This window comes from Agelaius phoeniceus, chromosome 15, assembly GCF_051311805.1.
Source record: "Agelaius phoeniceus isolate bAgePho1 chromosome 15, bAgePho1.hap1, whole genome shotgun sequence".
Lineage (NCBI taxonomy): Eukaryota > Metazoa > Chordata > Aves > Passeriformes > Icteridae > Agelaius > Agelaius phoeniceus.
In genome coordinates, this window is record NC_135279.1 from 18,053,382 (window position 1) to 18,070,642 (window position 17,261).

General features: G+C 46.8%; 1 protein-coding gene across 4 annotated transcripts in view; it reads left to right on the top strand.

Moving 5' to 3' along the window:
* Positions 1-16,209, top strand: part of FBXW11 (F-box and WD repeat domain containing 11) — a 57,810-nt gene extending 41,601 nt beyond the window's left edge. For all 4 annotated transcript variants that reach the window (XM_054642726.2, XM_077186284.1, XM_054642727.2 and 1 more), the window contains 8 exons: positions 5,343-5,480; positions 6,026-6,144; positions 6,682-6,931; positions 7,939-8,057; positions 8,601-8,711; positions 9,233-9,311; positions 10,739-10,927; positions 13,887-16,209. In XM_054642726.2, the coding sequence (XP_054498701.1) occupies positions 5,343-5,480; positions 6,026-6,144; positions 6,682-6,931; positions 7,939-8,057; positions 8,601-8,711; positions 9,233-9,311; positions 10,739-10,900 (978 nt within the window). In that variant the 3' untranslated portion in view covers positions 10,901-10,927; positions 13,887-16,209. The remainder of the gene's footprint in view (positions 1-5,342; positions 5,481-6,025; positions 6,145-6,681; positions 6,932-7,938; positions 8,058-8,600; positions 8,712-9,232; positions 9,312-10,738; positions 10,928-13,886) is intronic.
* The last annotated feature ends 1,052 nt before the right edge of the window (positions 16,210-17,261 follow it).

Here is a 17,261-nt window from a genome sequence, read left to right on the forward strand (position 1 = left end):
ATTCTTCCATGTTTCACAGCAATGTGTAGAAGCTCTTGAATAAGACTTTCATCTTAGATGTCATGAAGAATTTTTTGTCTCTGAATACCAAAATGTTTTTTCTTCAAATATTTGCCTGGATCTTAAAGATCTTCCTGTTTCTGTCAGAGGGTCAGAGTTTAGGGAGCCATATTAGCATTTATAGAATTATATACCTGTTGTTAAAAACAAATCCAAAGGATGGGATTTTTTAATACAGTTAAATATATTTCATGTAGCACAAAAATGTTGTCATTTGGTATTTTACCACAAAGATTGACCAAATCCTGCTAGATTGTTTCCAAGGGTGAGAGTTAGGAATTTACTGCAGCTGGTGCTAAATTGGGTTGTGGGCAGAGATAAGCTCAAAGCAGAATGTACTCTCTGACTGTCAGAATTTGAAAAATAATCTCAAACCTGAATTAACAATTGGACAGAAAAATGAGGAATGATAAACAGAAAATTTGAATTCTTTCCCTTGGGCTCTACTTGCATTGTGGGTCAAAAGTTCATGCAACCACAGAGTGGTGGGAGCTGAAGGTAACACAGGCAGGGGTCTGGCAGAGGGAGCTTCCCTTGCCTCTCCAGAGATGTGGTGGTGCCAGTGTCTGTTTACTTCATGCCAAACACATTTTAGGAACACAATGTCACTTCTAAAGTCATTTGATTTGAAAATAAGAGGACATTTAGAGATCAGAAACGAATTTCTTGGAAAGAGATGGTTATTCCCCACCTCCACTGTGAAACCAAATATTTAATTAGGTTTCATTTCACAAGAGGTGGCCCAGTCCCTCCAAACATCTCCAAGTCACATGTTGAACTGCCAGGGTTCTTTAGGAGCTTTTTTTAAAGGGAAAACCTTTTTTGATTTGAGGTTTTATCCTAGAAAACCAGACTTGGTGTGAGCCTCTGTTTGTGGAGAGCCCTGGCTGGTGTGGGGTCGCCATTCCCATGGGGCCCTGTCCTCGGGCACAGAGCCAGGCTGGGAGCTTTAATCCTGCCCACTCCAGAACCACAAGTCCCTGGAATGTTTCCATATTATTTGTGAAGCTTGGCCAACTATTGTGTTGTCCCCTCAGGATTAGCACAAGTATCTGTTTCTGGTGATGAGTTGAGGAGACTTTATTTCCTAAATGTTCTCCTTATCTTGAAGCACATGGTGAGTGCCCTCAGTTCATTTCCATGGAGACTCGGATCCACCTAATTAAGATGAAAATAAAAATGTGGTTTATTCGAAGACTTTACAAAGATGTGGTGCCAGGCCATCAGATAAACACTCTGTGTTCTTCTGATTTCTGGAAAAGTTCAGGTTTTAGGACTGGAACATAAATTTTAAAGCCTTGGGACAATTTGAAAAGGGAAAGAAGTCAGTTCTTGCCCTAAGTCCCTGCCAGCATTGGGACTTGGTTGTTTATGAAGATTTCAGGGTATAATTTCTGAGGGAAATGGGTTTGTTTAGTACGGCTCTAATTATGATGCTGGAGAAATTTTATGTGCATGTATGGGGAGAATCTGGTCAGCATTAGATGCCTCGACATTTTTTCAGCCAGCCTTTGAAATCTCTATTCCACAGGCTCTTTCCAAAAAGCATTTCTTAAAAATGAAGCTGGCCAAGGAGAGGGGAGGCTTTGGAGCAGGAGGGACCAAGTTCTCGTGGTGCATGGCACAGATTGCAGCTCTCTCTTCTGAGCAGGGCAGAATTCCCCCTTCAGCTGCCCTGGGTTGGGGCCCTGCCTTGGCTCCTTGGGTTCCCTTTGCCCCACAGCACTCCTGCTTTTGAACACAGAGGGGCTGGAGAGCAGCCCTGGAAGGGGACCTCGGGGTCGTTGCTTATCAGACCCTCTTAATTTGATCATGAATGAATTATTAACTCTTCACCTACCCTGGTGACACAAGTTCATTTATTTGTGCCTTCCCTCTGCCATGGTCAAGAGGGATTTTCCTTTTTCCCTTTGAGGAAAGCATGAGAAGAACAAAGGGTTGGATTTTCATGGCCTAATGCATCAGGAGAGATCCCTACATTCGTAACAAATGTGGATGTTCCTTCTGCTTTTTCCTGCCCCACTTGTCCTGCAGGAGAATTGTGTATTCAGAGGGAACAGAAACTCCTTGGTTTATGGGATTAAGATAAACCCACTTACTCTGCAATAACATTCACAAGGATTAAAATGCAATTGTTAGCCAAGGAGCTGAACACAGTGTACATTATCCAATGGTAAAAAAAACCCTGCTCCTAGTAGATTATCCTTAACACTTCCAATGTATAGTTAATGTTCCAGCTGTTACTGCAGATGAATTGCGTTTTTTTCACTGTGCATCTTTGCACCAGAGAATGTATTCTGGCATGGTCAAGTCTTGGCTACACCTCTACATCTTGGACTATGTTCTGTTTGTACTTTTCTCACTAAATGCCTTTTTTTCATTCAAGCCATTTGTGCACCACTTGAGCTGCCAAATGACTCCTGCTGTGGCAAATGCTAGGTCTTTCCCTTGTATGTCCAGATTTTGTTGGTTGTGCAGCATTTGTGAGCTCCTCACTGCTGTTGCTCTGGTGAGCTTTTAGGAGAGTGAGAAGCTGTGGGTGTGAACTCAGAGACTGTTCTGCCTTTTACTGGGGAAACCTGAGTTCAGAGGCAGAGAAGATTTTTGAGGGCATCTGTAGAAAATGCAATAGTGGCTTTTGGATGTCTTGGTGTTGGTTTGGAACCATAAATACACAAATAAACTGTGGGATTCTTCAGCCCTGACTCTCTGGTGCTCATAAGAGGCCATAGACACAGTGGTGTCATACCTGCTGTCCTCCCTGCTCAGTGTATCCAGTTAGGATCTCTCCTGGCAGGAGGGTGCAGATGAAGACTTTCACTCCCTGCACCATGGAGCAATGACCAGAAATTCCCTGTAGCAGAAGCTTTCATGTGGTTGGCAGTTCTTCATTAACCATGTTCCTCTCAGAGGGTCCTCCAGTTGCCCACCCACTCAGTCTGTTCAGTCATCCCAAATGTTATTTCTCTGGATGTGCACATCTGGTTTCACTCCACTGCCCAGGGAAGTGCTGCTGTACATTCTGTGTGTCATGGCTGCTTTCCCAGCATCCCAAGAATTAAGGCAGCGTGAGGGGATTTTACAAGTTCTCCAAACACAGGCACTGTTTTCCCACAGTAGCCACACCACATAATGCCTATATGGAATGACATCTCCTCACAGAACTGAAATGTGCACTTGTATGTGCCTTACTGCCCTCACAGAGGTGCACAAGACTTTAGTTTCCTTTATCTGAAGCCAGCATTTTCTTATGGGGAGCAGCTGAAGTAGCTTCCTATAGTGAACCCATGTGAATTGAGCCAGCTCGTGTCCCCAGTGCCTGGTGAGCAAACTTCCACTGCGTGCTGCTCTGTCTGGGGAGCTGTGACCAGCAGAACACTGGAGGGTTCCCAGTGTGTTCTGCAGCTGTTGGGAGTGGCTGGCACAGCAAGCTGAAGTGTGGAAGTGCTCACAGATCCTTCACAGCTCTTCTGGCACACGCTTGGTGCAAGCTTAGTGCAGACCTTTCCAAGAACAGGGCTTTGGGGAAGCTCTCCCTTAAGACTATTCAGAACTGAGTATCTGAACATAAATAGTTTCTAGAAGTATTTAAATTGGCTGACTGGGATCTCTGATGCCTTATCTCCTGTGCCTCCAGTGTTACTATTACATATTTAAATCTGCTGCCTTCAGATCTATAGTGATATTGGTTCTTGCTGCTGATGCGTGCAGTCCTCTCCTGTTTCTGAGGGTCAGAGGAGTTGATGAGCTGCAGTCATGCCCTCCTAGCCCAGATGAGATAAAGCTTGGGAGCTGCCTGTCCTTCCCCCCTCCCAGCCTGCATTGCATGCTGAGCAGGGAGATGATCTCCCCAGGGCAGTGCCAGCTTTGGGCCCAGTTCCCAGTGTGCCAATCAGCAGGGCACTGGCTGGCCAGGAAAGCTGATCCCAAACTGACACCCTCACTATCCTGATTTTGTTGGTTTCCCTACCAAACTGGAAGGGAATGAGGGGGCTGAGTGATCTGTCAGCTGCTCCTCTAGAAGCGTCTCTTCATATTTGTGATTTAGACAAAGTCCTGGGGCACATCAGGTTTGTATTAGGACTGGGTGTAATTCTCTCCAAATTGCATAATGGGAGACAATTTAAGGAGCAAACAAGTGGAAGACAAAGTGGAAAGTCAGTTTTCCCTTGAAGGAGACATGTTTTCCTAGAATTGGGATGTCACAGTCATACTCCATTTCTGTCTTTACTGCGGGTTCAGTCAGTTTTAATCTTGGAGGAGCTGCAGAGGTGCCTGCTACTGCTTTGGAAGTTAGGATTACATAATAAATATGCTTTTCCAAACAAACTGCCAGTCTGTCAGCTTCTCCCCAGGTTTCCATGCAGTATTTGGGGAGAATCCCAGGGAAATAGCTAAACAGATGGCCTATTCTGATGAAAGCATCCCAGCCTGCCCAGGTGCTGCAGGTGTTGGCCTGGAGTTCTGGGCACACATTCTCTTAGGGTTGTGTTAGGATCTTCCTGTCCAAAACCCCACATTTCTTTGAATCCAGCACTGATTTTCCAACAAGGAGTAAATCTGATTAAGACCTGAAAAATCATGCTGGTTCTGCTGTGAAATAGTTTGCAGCTTTTTAAGGCATGTTAGGTCTCTCTCCTTAAAAATACCTCTCCGAATGAAATTGTTGAGAATTACTCTTCACAGATTTCAAGTGGGGGGAGGAAAGCAAGTTTGGGTTATTTGAAACCTTATAGTTCCTGTTGAGCTTTATTTTTATCAGGATTTTAGATACTTTCAGGAGGGTTTCATATCTCAACACCTCTTTCCAAGGTGTGTAAGTACAATTAATGGGTGATATGGCTGGGTAGGGGAAGGGAAGACCCAGGAAATCCCTTCACCCACATGTTGGAATAAGCAGTTCTGTAATGTTGATCACCGAGGTGAGGCTAGACAAGGCAGCATGTGAGCTCCTGGTCTCATCTTTGCAGCTTTTGTTGGTTGGTCACATAAATGTGGGGGGAGATGGTTCTGGAATGCATCGCTCTAATGGCTCCTTGTGAAATTATCATTAAGGCTGATTGACCATGATTTCCTCCATAAACACAGCTTTTGTCATGACAAATGACAGAAGTGCTAATGGTAATTCATTGTGGTTTGCGTGTCTTTATTGGGAGCAGGAGAAGAGATTTGTTTTATGTCCTTCAGATTCAAGGATGGTGTGTGTGAAAGTGGGAAGCTGGGGGTGTGGGACAGTCCTGCTGCAGCCTGAGGCCCAACTCCTGTTTTTGCCCTCTGGTCAGACTATAGAATCCAACTGGAGATGTGGGAGGCACAACTTGCAAAGGATCCAGTGCCGCTCTGAGAACAGCAAAGGGGTCTACTGTTTACAGTATGATGATGAGAAGATCATTAGTGGCCTACGAGATAACTCCATTAAGGTGAGCACTTCCCTTGGTCCTTGCCCTGGCTGTGACTGGGGTTCTGCCCTGGCAGCTGCCTGTGCTTCTTGGTGTCTCTTCATGGGACGGTGTCTGGTTGGTGAGGGTGGGATGTCTGAGCCTGGCAAAGTCCTCACCTGCGCTCTGCTCTGGAAGCCTGGGGCACTGCCAGGGATCATGTCCATTAACCACAAAGGTTGCCCTGAAACCAGTGTTCCCCCAGGAGGGGCAGGTGTCTGTGTGCCACTGGCCTTGGCTGTGGCTGTTTCATTGCCAGGAATTTGCTTCCATGCTCATCCTCCCTGGCACTTCTTTGGCTGGACAGGATTTGATCTCCTCATGGTGCTTGGTTATTTTTCACTGTTCTCTCAAAAACTTACATCAAAACTTGCTAAAGCTAAAGGAAAGGACAAACCCTACTGATGGGACAGACTCACCCCTCATGGCATCTGGTTGTCCTCCTTTCTTTGCAGCTGTGACAATGTTCAAGTCTTGATCCATGTTCTTGATGTTGATAAGCCATTTACCTTTCTTTTTTCTAACAGATTTGGGACAAAACAAGCTTGGAATGTTTGAAAGTATTGACGGGACATACTGGCTCAGTTCTTTGTCTGCAATATGATGAAAGAGTTATTGTAACTGGATCTTCAGATTCTACAGTGAGGTGAGTGTTAAGTTCTTGTACAAAAATAATTTGAGTGTCAGGGCTGGGAATATTTTCAATAATCTCTAAATATCAGAAAACATCCCTACGATTAATGTGATATTTGTATTCCAGAAGCAAGATACTCATACTTGGCAAAGGATCATATTAAATAATTTTTCTTCAAAATCTATTTTGTTCTTTTAGCATTAGGAATTTTGAAAGAATATGACCTGAGGGATTCAAGGCATATCCTGAAGTTTTGGAGTGGCTGATGGCCAACTATGCAATAATTTCTTCAGTTAGGGTTTCTTTAGTGCCCTGTGACATGTTGCAGTCATGACTCTTACTGAGGGGGTGTTCAGTACACATGGAGCACTGCCTGACGTGCAGTTCTGCTGGCAGTGAGGACATTTCAGGAGCCGTCTTCCTGCCTTGCACAAGCCCTGCCAGGGGTTAGCCAGCCAGAGCTCTCCTGTGGAGACTGGGGCAGGCTTGTGCCTGTTCTCCCTCCACAGAGCCATCACTTCCTTGGGATAACACTGCTGTCTCCCACAGAGTCTGGGATGTAAATACCGGGGAGGTTCTGAACACGCTGATCCACCACAACGAGGCCGTGCTCCACCTGAGGTTCAGCAATGGGCTGATGGTGACGTGCTCCAAGGACAGGTCCATCGCCGTGTGGGACATGGCCTCTCCCACGGACATCACGCTGCGCCGCGTGCTGGTGGGACACCGCGCTGCTGTCAACGTGGTGGACTTCGATGACAAGTACATCGTGTCAGCCTCGGGGGACAGGACCATCAAGGTCAGTGGCAGAGCTCTGCTCCAGGGCCTTTCTGGTGTCCCTCAGTGAGCAGTGTCCTCTTGCTGGCTCTTGGTGACTTTGGGCACACAACTGTGCCCACAACTGTATTCCACAACTGGAATATTTTCATGGAAAAGCAAAGCCCATTTGCTGTTTGAACTCTTGGTCTCGAGATCAGTTGCTCTGTTCAATGTGGCACATCCTGTGCCTTTTTCCAGTGGTATTTTTAATTTCACTTGGCAGTTCTGTCCAGACATGAAATTCCTCAGCAGTGCCTTTCCTCACCATGCCTTCCCAGCAGCTCAGCCAGGCTGTGCCATGTTTGAAGGATTCAGAGGCTGAATTTGAAGGCTGTGACATACCAGAAGATTTGAGTTACCCAGAGTGCACTAATATAACAAAGGCATTTCCACCCTGCCCTCTGTGAACCAGAGCTGCCTTAGCCTGGGCCAAGAAGTTCTTGGCAGTCCCATGTCCAAATCTCAGCCAGAGATCCTGCTGCACTCTGAGTTGGAAAATGAGGCACTTTATACTCTGTGGTACAATTTCAATTACAGTTCATTAAAAATGGGTGAAGTTGATTGAATCCTTTAAGGTTAAGACCAAGCTTAAAGGCCATTTGGACTTTCTCTTACTAAGAGCTTCCTAATAATTTCTTTGGTAAAAAAGTGTGAGGGGTTTGTGTTTGCTAACTCCAGTTTTAAAAATTATTTTTAACTTAGGAAGTGTTATCAAGGTTTTGAAATAATTTGGAACAGTCTCTGCCCCCTGAAAATATTTTAGACACAACCCCCAGCTCTTCTCAGTGCCATAGCAGTGCCTGTGCCTCTGTCCCTGCTGGGTCCCCACTGGTGCCCTGGGCCCTGCTCTTGGCCTCTGAAGATGCTCTGTGGGTTTTCCCTCCTCTGTGAGCCTCAGGCCCCTCTGTCTGTGAATTCCTCGTGGTTTCTCATGCGGAAGAAGGGCTGTTTGCTGCAGCTCTCAGGGGGTTTGTCCTGTGTCCCCAGGTGTGGAGCACCAGCACGTGCGAGTTCGTGCGGACCCTGAACGGGCACAAGCGCGGCATCGCCTGCCTGCAGTACCGGGACCGCCTCGTGGTCAGCGGCTCCTCGGACAACACCATCAGGTGGGTGCCACCAGCTGCTGGCCTGGGCAACAGGGGCCTTCTGTCCTGAAAACAGCATTTCCCTCAATTCTGATGCTGCAAAACTTCCTTGGCATGGCTTGCCATTGGAGCAGATGGTTTGTGAATGGGGCTTACCTCAGTGTGGGAGTAAAGTTTCACAACCTTGTGAAAGAGTGGGACACTGAGGCTTCAGAGTGAACAAAACCTCCTATCTGCTGCTGTATCGCCTTGTCCTCTGCTGGGAGAAATGGAGAAGACATTGCTCCCTGGTTTTCTTATTTTCTGAACTTCTAATCAATGGCTTACAGAGAACAGAAAAAACTGTTGGAATTTCCCAGAATAACACACATCTGAGCTTTACTTGCATGTGATTCTGAATGCTTAAAATAATTTTAATATGTGTACTGTAGCTGCTCTGAATGACACTTTTTTAAGAAAATTACATACTTCCCCCCCCCCCCCCCCCCCCCCCCAATAGCAAACCAGGCAGTAGATGCTTAACCCTGGGTGTGGGAATCAGCCTTTCTCCTATGTTCTCCCCAGGCTCTGGGACATTGAATGTGGTGCCTGTTTAAGAGTATTAGAAGGCCATGAAGAGCTGGTTCGGTGCATCAGGTTCGACAACAAGAGGATTGTTAGTGGAGCCTACGATGGGTAGGTCTGAAAGCAGTTCCCAAAATTTAGCCTTTCTCTTGTGGGGCTCTCAGGAGTCTGCAGACCATTTCTGTGGGCTGATGGCAGGACTCCTCTCCAGAGTACTTCTGGCTTGCTCAGTGTCTGCAGTGCATTGTGGATTCATGGCAGTTACATCCATATCCAAATTCTCTATTTCTTTCTCTGCCTGGAGAGTTACTGAAAACAATTCTGGAACTGGGTTTGGCTGTAGCCTTTTATTTGGGCTCAGTGTCTGCCTGGGGTTGGTGGGCCCAGCTTCATTCCCACATTGCAGGAGGGGTCTGTGTGTGCATTGTCAGCTTGTCTGTCACAGAGCCATCACTGGAATGGCTGCTGCAAAGAAACTCAAAACTACCTGGCTTTTACAAGCTTGAGCATTAGTATTTCTCACAGTGTCCTTGATCCTGAGCAAGTAGCTGTAGGGAAAACATGGCAAGCTTTCTGAGGCTTTGAATGTTATTTTCTATGTTTTCATAATTTCTTTCTTCTCTTACTTTTAGGAAAATTAAAGTTTGGGACTTGCAAGCTGCTCTTGACCCTCGTGCCCCAGCAAGTACGTTATGCTTGCGTACGTTAGTGGTAAGTAAAAATTAATTAATTTGGAGCAGTCAGGGGTGTTTCAGTGCATTATTTTGGGATAGGTGGGAATGTCAGGGCGGTTTATGAAGTCTATAGTGCTTAAAAATAAAGAAAAATTTATTATCATATCCTGAATGATTTGCATCTGAGCTTAAATGAAGGATCAAATTTTTCTGGTTTGAGATTCTCAGATACTCTTAAAAGAAACAGAAATCATCATGATACTGTATCAAATCACTCTGGTTATTGGTGTTTCCCTAATATCACTGTAGAGCTGCTTTTAAATTTCCTCCTATTAAAAAAGGGCAAGAATCTTGTGACCCTTTCCCAAACTTTTTTCCTAACCCTTCACTTTGGAAGGAATAGCTGGGAAGGGGGAAGGAGGCTGAGTCCAACAGATTGCCACAGGAACTCTCAGGCCTTCAGAGGACAGTCACATTTAAAGCTTAAGTTGCTTAAGGTATATTTTTCTTTGTAATGAGGGCTTTGGCTTATGACAGCAGACTTAATTAAAAATAGATGGGGGAATGCATTCCTTATTCTTTCCACCCAAATGTGTGTGGAATCTTACTTCAGGAGTCAGTTTGACAAGCCCATAGCAACTCCGAGTCCTTGACTGTAGGTGATGCATGTGTTTGGCCTTTCCAGCACCTGGAGAAGGGCTTATGTGGCTGGACATGCTTCTCCTTTTTCTTTCTCTTCAGCAGTCTTGGTACAGAGATGAGATTTAACTATTCTTTTATTTAGTTTTAGTGAAAAAGTTGTTTGTTTCTATGTTCTGTAGGTATCCTGTGGCTTAGGTTGGGGTTTGGGATCACTCTGCCAGCTTGGCTTAGTTCTTCAATAAAGGCAGAGTCCTCACTTTAAATTTAATGAACATGGATAAGCTGGACTAAAGGGAGGGCATTTTCTGGGCTTCTTGGGCCACTTGGAGATTTGTTGGAAGAGCTGCTGGAGCATGTGCTCCCCTTCTTATGGCAGAGTTTGAATTCCTGGCTGCTGCTGTGTGAGCATGAGGATCCTCTCAGCAGGGTGGAGCTGTGATGTGCTGTTTGGGGCTGCACAAAAACAGACTCAGCAGAGAATTCTGCAGAGAAGGAGCCCTGGCAGAGCATCAGTGCCAGCCAGGGGCCAAAATTGCTGCTCCTTGGTGGACAGACAGCTTCTATCTGGAATAATCTCAGCCTGTGGCTGGGCTAGGCCCACTGAGGGAGGCTCAGGGTACAGCACTAGATTTGGGAGCCGTGTGTTTCTGTAAAGAGTTTACATACAAAAGCAGCTTTTCTTGTATCTGTGTATAATTATGAGGGTTTTTTAGTCAGCATAGCAGAGTTTGAACATACCTTGTGTGTCCAGATCCCTGTGTGATACCAGTGCACTGCCATGTTTTCCTCTTGCCTTGCTGACTGCTTGCCTCTTGCCCACAGGAACATTCAGGACGTGTCTTTAGGCTCCAGTTTGATGAATTTCAGATCATTAGTAGTTCCCATGATGATACAATTCTGATTTGGGATTTCTTAAACGTGCCACCGAGTGCCCAGAACGAGACCCGCTCTCCATCTAGAACATACACCTACATCTCCAGATAACAGTCTGCACTTTACTGCCCTCAGAAGGTAAGGCTCTCTCATTGGCCGGGGCTGGGAAATGTCTGAAACATTCCCTCTGCCTGCAGCTTGGCTTAGTCAAACAAGCTGAGGTTTTCCTTAAGAGAATTAAACCTTTTTATGCCACTTCTTTCCCCATCTGGTCTTTGTGTGGTCATGCTCCAGCATGTCTTGTTGGCTTCTCCCTTCTTATATAAATTATGGTTATAATTGGGTGTTCAGGCATGTTAGAGAGAGCTGTCATGCATTCACAGCATTGCTGGCAGTTGAGGAGCCTTGGTGTGTGGCACAGACATTCCAGCTGTCCCATGAAGTGGGAGCTGGTGGGAGCTCTCCATGTACCTGCTGGCTGTGGGGAGCTGTGCAAGGAGCAGTGCAGGGATCTGAGCCTGGGGCAGGAACAGCAGCTCTGTGAGGAGCACAAGTGGCAGGGAGAGCTCTCAGAGCTCACCAGCACAGCTCAGAGCTGTCTGAACCAGAGCCCAGAACTCGCTGGAGTTTGGTTCCCTTTGCCAGTCACTGCAGTCAGTGCTCAAAGCCCTTTGTTGGGAGTGTGGATTCTTCTCTCTGCCAACAATTGCACTTCAAACTACACCTGCCTGTGAGTGCTGGGGCTTGGAACACAGGCACTGCCTTGCAGAGCACAGCAGGCTCTGCCAGTGCTTCCCAGGAATGGAGACACCACAGCAAGAGGAGCTGGGAGTGACATTGCCCCAACAGGAAGGATTTACTTTATTTGAAGTAGAGAATGAGTACTCTGTTTAAATGTGGTGTGGAAAGCCTTCCTGTAAGAAGGGATTTTTATTATCTCTCTGGATACATTTGTCCCTGCTGTGGCAATGTATTCCCCAGGTTTTTGCACTCCTGCAGGACCTCTGTCTGGCTGGGAAATCCCTTCCCTTGTGGAGACACACTTTGAGGTGCTCCTGCTAAAAGATGAGTTTTCTTTCATCTCAGGAAGGGTTAGCTGCCTTCCCTGCTACCGAACTCCTTTTAAAAGCACCAGGGCAGCCTCCTCTGTGGATCTGACACTGGGATCTGTTGGCACATTGCTTTGCAGGGTCTGAGCCAGCAGCTGGCCATTGCCAGGCTGAGCTGCCTCTCAGCATTCCTGTACTCAGGCCCTGGAATAAGAAAGAGCTGTAATGCTGTGAACGTGGGCCATGTGCAGAATCCCAGCTAAACCTTCCCTCCACAGCAGGTTTTAAGAACCCTGCTGCAGGGGTAGCTTAGTGAAAGTCATGGAGTGGCTCATCCTGCCTGGGGCAGGACAGGGACACCTGGAAAAGCTGCATTTTATAAACAGTCTCCATCTGCCTTCCAGTCCTGCATCAGTGCTTGCTTCTGTTAACTAAAAGGATAATTTGAGATGGACAAAATCTGTTTTTAAAGTACAGATTGGGCATAGGTCTTTAAAAGCCACATAGAGGGTGTCTTAAGCACAAAAAAAACACAGAATCATGGACTGTCCTGATCTGGAAGGGACCCACAGGATCATCAGTCCAGCTCCTGTCCCTGCCCAGACCCCCCAGCAATCCCCCCTGTGCATCCCTGGTGTCCAAAGGCTCCTGGAGCTCTGGCAGCCTCGGGGCCGTGCCCATTCCCTGGGCAGCCTGGGCAGTGCCCAGCACCCTCTGGGGGGGAGAAACTTCTCCCAAAAGCCAACCCTGCCCTGGCTCAGCTCCAGCTGCTCCCTCAGGTCAAGAAATGAGGAGTTGTATAAAATTCCTGTCACTCCTTGAGCCAGCACCGTGCTGGTGTCATTTGGCCACGTGGCACACACAGCTCCATCTTGGGGGTTTGTCAGGGCAGTGGGAGATGCTTTTGGCAGGGGGTTCTGCTGCTCACACCCTGCACACTTGGCAGCTGAGCACAGCTCAGTCTGCCTAGCCCAGGAGGCACAGCTGGGACCACACAGCCCCCAGGTCCTGTTGTTGGTAATGACAGTCCCTTAACAGCTATTTCCTCTACTGCAGAGATGCTGTGATGTCACTTTTTGACATGTTTGTCTGACTTCAGAATCCAAAACGCCTAAATCTACATAAAATTATGGTCAAACAGCTAATATTTCATCATGACATTTAATGAAACAGTTTTATAAGCTTTCAAACATCACAGTCTTGTGAGTTTTGAAGCAGCCCTGCACACGTTTTTACAGGCTTTGCAATGTGAGGCTCTTCAAAGTGGATCAATTTTGACAGTCCTGGCAGTTGGCTGTGAGAGTTTTATTGCTTTCTGTTGAATTCCTGTTGTTTATTGTAACATGATAAAAATTGTTACCATATGATAGTTTAATATTCTGGTATTAAGCATTAGGCCTTGGGCTGAGGGAAGGGAAGTCAAGAGCAAGTGCCTAAGGATGTTTTAACCTTTCATGGGAATGTCAGATCAGAAGAGGGAAGTTCTCCCTAGTCCATTGAAGATGGTTTTGGGAAGTGGCAGGTAAAATCAAAGTTCAGATTTAATTACACTCAGACCTTACACTGCCTCCAAGCTGATAACAGAGCCATCAGGCTGGAAGTGGGATTATCAAAGTATTTGAGGGTTTTGTCTGTTTTCCTAAAAGCTGCTCATGTATTAAAGTAGCTGAAATTGCCTCTTGTGCAGAACTCTTCCTCTGCAGTGTGAGGAAGAAAGAACCATCCCCTGGCTATTTTGGGTTGGGTTCAGGGGGCTGAGCTGTTGGGTCCCTGGCTGTGCCCACCAGGGCTGGGACTGTGGCTTTGGGAGAGGAAACTGCCTGTGGGTCACTGCCAAGGACCAGAGCCATGCAGAGCCTGGCTCTTGCTGCAGTGGGGCTCAGAGGCCTGGCCAGCAGCCCTGGCTGTCCTGCATGAGTGTCACCTCCTGCACGTGCTCTGCCCTTCCCCTCCTAGACTGGATGCAAAGGATGCTGTGGGCCTGAGCACCTGGGGATGCTGCTTGCTCTGTGCCTCCTCTCAGTTCACTTGTCTTTTGTCTTTTTCAGGGTTCCACAGTCTTGAACTACTGGATTTTTGGCTACTACATGCCTGAAGATGATTGACAGCTAAAGTCAGAATTGGTTCTAGATGCTGTGTAGATGCAAAGCAGCACAATTCTATATCTAAATTTCTTAATCTTTCCTGCTCTCAATGGTCGTCTTTGAATTTGCTACAAATTCACTGACTTGGAGTAGATGAGTTTCAGAAGCCTATCCTTCCCTGCTGTGAGAAATCCAAAGCTTCACATGTAAATTGTCCGTAGAAACTGAACTCTGATGGCTTGTTTTTCAGATATAAATCAGAAGTCAAGAAAGGACTTGGCCTAATTTATATTGCTTTGCACTTTTGTCTGACTTTAAAGGAAAAAAAAAAAACATTCTCCAGTGAAATTTGGGTGCCAAACACATGCCCAGAATGTACAGAGCTTTGCTTTCCAGTCACCACTGTCCTTTAGGCGTTCCCCATGGCAGGTTCAGAGCCCGTTCTGTTCCATAGGTGTACGTTGGACTCTTAGAAATATTTCTGAGTTGCTCAGTAATATTTTTGGATTACAGTTTACTTGTTTCTGCACCAATAATTTCTTTTAAATTAAAGATTCCCTGTAATTCAGGCTAGGTTATCTGAACTAGTTGTATAGCACTGTCTTTTCCTTTGCCCTGTGCTCTGTACTCCCCGTCCTGCGCTTCCTGATGTTTGCTGTAGTCCCCCTCCTTCCCTGTGTGCTTCCCTCATCTCGGATACTGTGTAAGCATGTAGATACCTTGTACATACAGCAGAGCCTCTGGTGCCAGCCTCAGGGTGTCCTGACACTACACACCTAACACTCAGCGTGGTGGCACTTGGCAGCAGGATGTCCTGACCCCTGGCACTGGTGGTGACATGATTACCTAGACACTGTCTCTGCAAAAGGAGGTTTTCAGTATTCATTAGTTGGGGTTTTGGTTTTGTTTTGGTTTTTGTTTTGGTTATTTTTTGGTTTTTTTTTTTTAATGGGAACTACATATTTTAAAATGTAATTTCTAAACTTTTTAAAAATTAAAAACTGTTTAATTTATGTTCTGTATCTTATATTTTTGTGCCGCGGGATTTGCAGCTGTGTGTCTCTGATACCAGTGGGGCCTCACAGCCCCTGCTGATGTCCTCGGTAGCATTAGTTTGGCTGCTCAGTGGAGAAGATACCATGGGCCAAAGTTCCATTATTTATGTTTGATTTGTGACACTTGGTGACGGTGAGAGGAGCTCGTTCCAGTCACCGCTCTGCTTCCTGTGCCAGTTCCGTGCTGGTGTCCCAGGAGGATCGGCTGCCGTGTCCTGGCTCCTCCATGCTTTTGTTAGGGAGCCTCCATAGCTGCTTTTTCAGTTCTCACAGTGTCCCCCGTCATCTGTGTGGTCACACAAAACCCCTGCGTTGTCCTGGGGCCAGGAGGAGCCGTGGAGCAATGCCAGGTGGATTTGCTGTCGCGTGCGGGGCCGGCGCGGTCCCGGCTGTGCGGGAGGGCTCGGCTGGCACGGGCTGTGCTGCCATCCCTGTCTGTGTTCTGTGCTGTTCTGTGCTGGCAGCAGCTCTTGGCTCTGTGGGGGTGTTGCCTTTCCCTGTGCAGTCCCGGGGTGGGCCAGGGGACAGCGGGGGAGCTCGAGGTGTCACCAGCCCAGCCCCTCGCAGGGGGCACTGCAGGGGCTCCCCTCCCCACCCTCCCTCTTACTCCAGCTATTTATTCATCCAGATGAGCGAATGTGATGAAGTCCAGAAGAGCAAACTCGCTCCTGAGCGTCCATAAGGTCACTTTTTGGTAAGCTTGACAGTAGTTCGTGCAAGTGTCTTACTTTACCCTTTCTCATCTAATAGCTTTAATATTAAACTGTTTAAAAAAGATCTGTTGCAGCCCTGAAGAAAAAGGTTCTTTGTTTCTGAAGAGCGGAGTCCTTTTTTTAAAAATGCATGTGTAAGATTTAAATTCCTGTTTTTCCTTGGGAGATAATGGTATTTGGACATGCAGTCTAAACTTCTTTGTGCTTTGTGTAACATAGCAGTGGACTTTTGTGATTGGCACCCAAGGAACTCGACTCCTGGGATTCATGGTAGTGATCCTGGCTGCACTCTGGACTTTGTTTTGCTAACCATAATTGAGCAACTGTACATTACTGCGATATTAATGTTTCAAAGCACTGGGATAGTCTAATTCTAACTTGTAATTATGTTTGCCAATTATCTGTTTGGAAAGTTGATGTATGAACAGCTTCTTGAAACTGTTAAATTGTACAGATATCGTTCATGATCTAAAGCTTTGTACTGTGGAATGTGCTTAATAAAAAAAAGTTTGAACTTAATTTTTCACATGAATGGATGAGTGATGTCACCTCAGCAGAGTTTGGGTGTGAGTTAAGGATGGGTTGGAGCAGCCTGGCTGGGGGGTCCCTGCCCAATAAATGCCCCTCCAGCCCAACCCCAGTGGAAGACACAGGGCATGTGGAGCCCAAACCCATCTGCCACAGCCCAGCTCCTGCTCTGGCACAGGGGCTGGCAGCTGCTGTTCCACCCTTCCCTTTCTTCAGGACAAACTGGGACGAACAGTGAGATGTGGAGCTGAGCTCATTCACCCATCACAGAGGTCTGAACCTCACTGCCTCTGCAGGAACATCACAAGGAATTTTTCTTACTTTACCAAGAATGCAGATAGAATTTTTAAAATACTCCCCATCTCCTGGCTTGTTGAAGCAACCTCCATGCCTTGAGCTGTGCAGAGTCTTCCAGGGCTCTGACTCAGGAAAAGCTTTGCCTTGGGCTTTCCTTTGCTGTGCAGTGACTTGTTCAATGCTGGGTTTGGTGGGTGTTTCTGGGAGACACTGCCCTGAAAAGGTTTTGGAGGTGCCAGAAACTCCACTGTAAGTATGAGCAGTTCTAGCTCAGCATTGGCAAATCCAGGCCTCAGGAATGACTCCAGTGCAGATGACTTCTTGCTATCCTTGCCCCACTCTTGATTCTGGATAGGAGTGTTGGAAGCAGCATTGCTGCTGTCAGGCTGAGGCTGCCCCTGCAGCTGAGTGAGTCCAATCCCCTCTGGTGCCAGGAGTGCTCTGTGGAAGCACAGCCTGGCCGAGCTTGTGACGGGGTTCTGAAGGCCTTGCTGGATATCATTATCCAAATAAGCCACAAAAGCTCTGGGATGGATCTGCAGTGTAAACCTTGAGGTCAGGCTTTAACATTCCAGCACACCTGGGTGGCCTTTGGATTTGGTTGTTTTGTGGGTTTTCCCTTGCAGCCTTTCATGGTTGGCTGTGATTCCCACCAGAGAACTTCCCAGGGAAGTTGTGGAGGCCCTGGGTGCTCCCACCCATCCTGGGGGGATTTGAGGCCCCTTTGGACTCTCCCCACACACTGT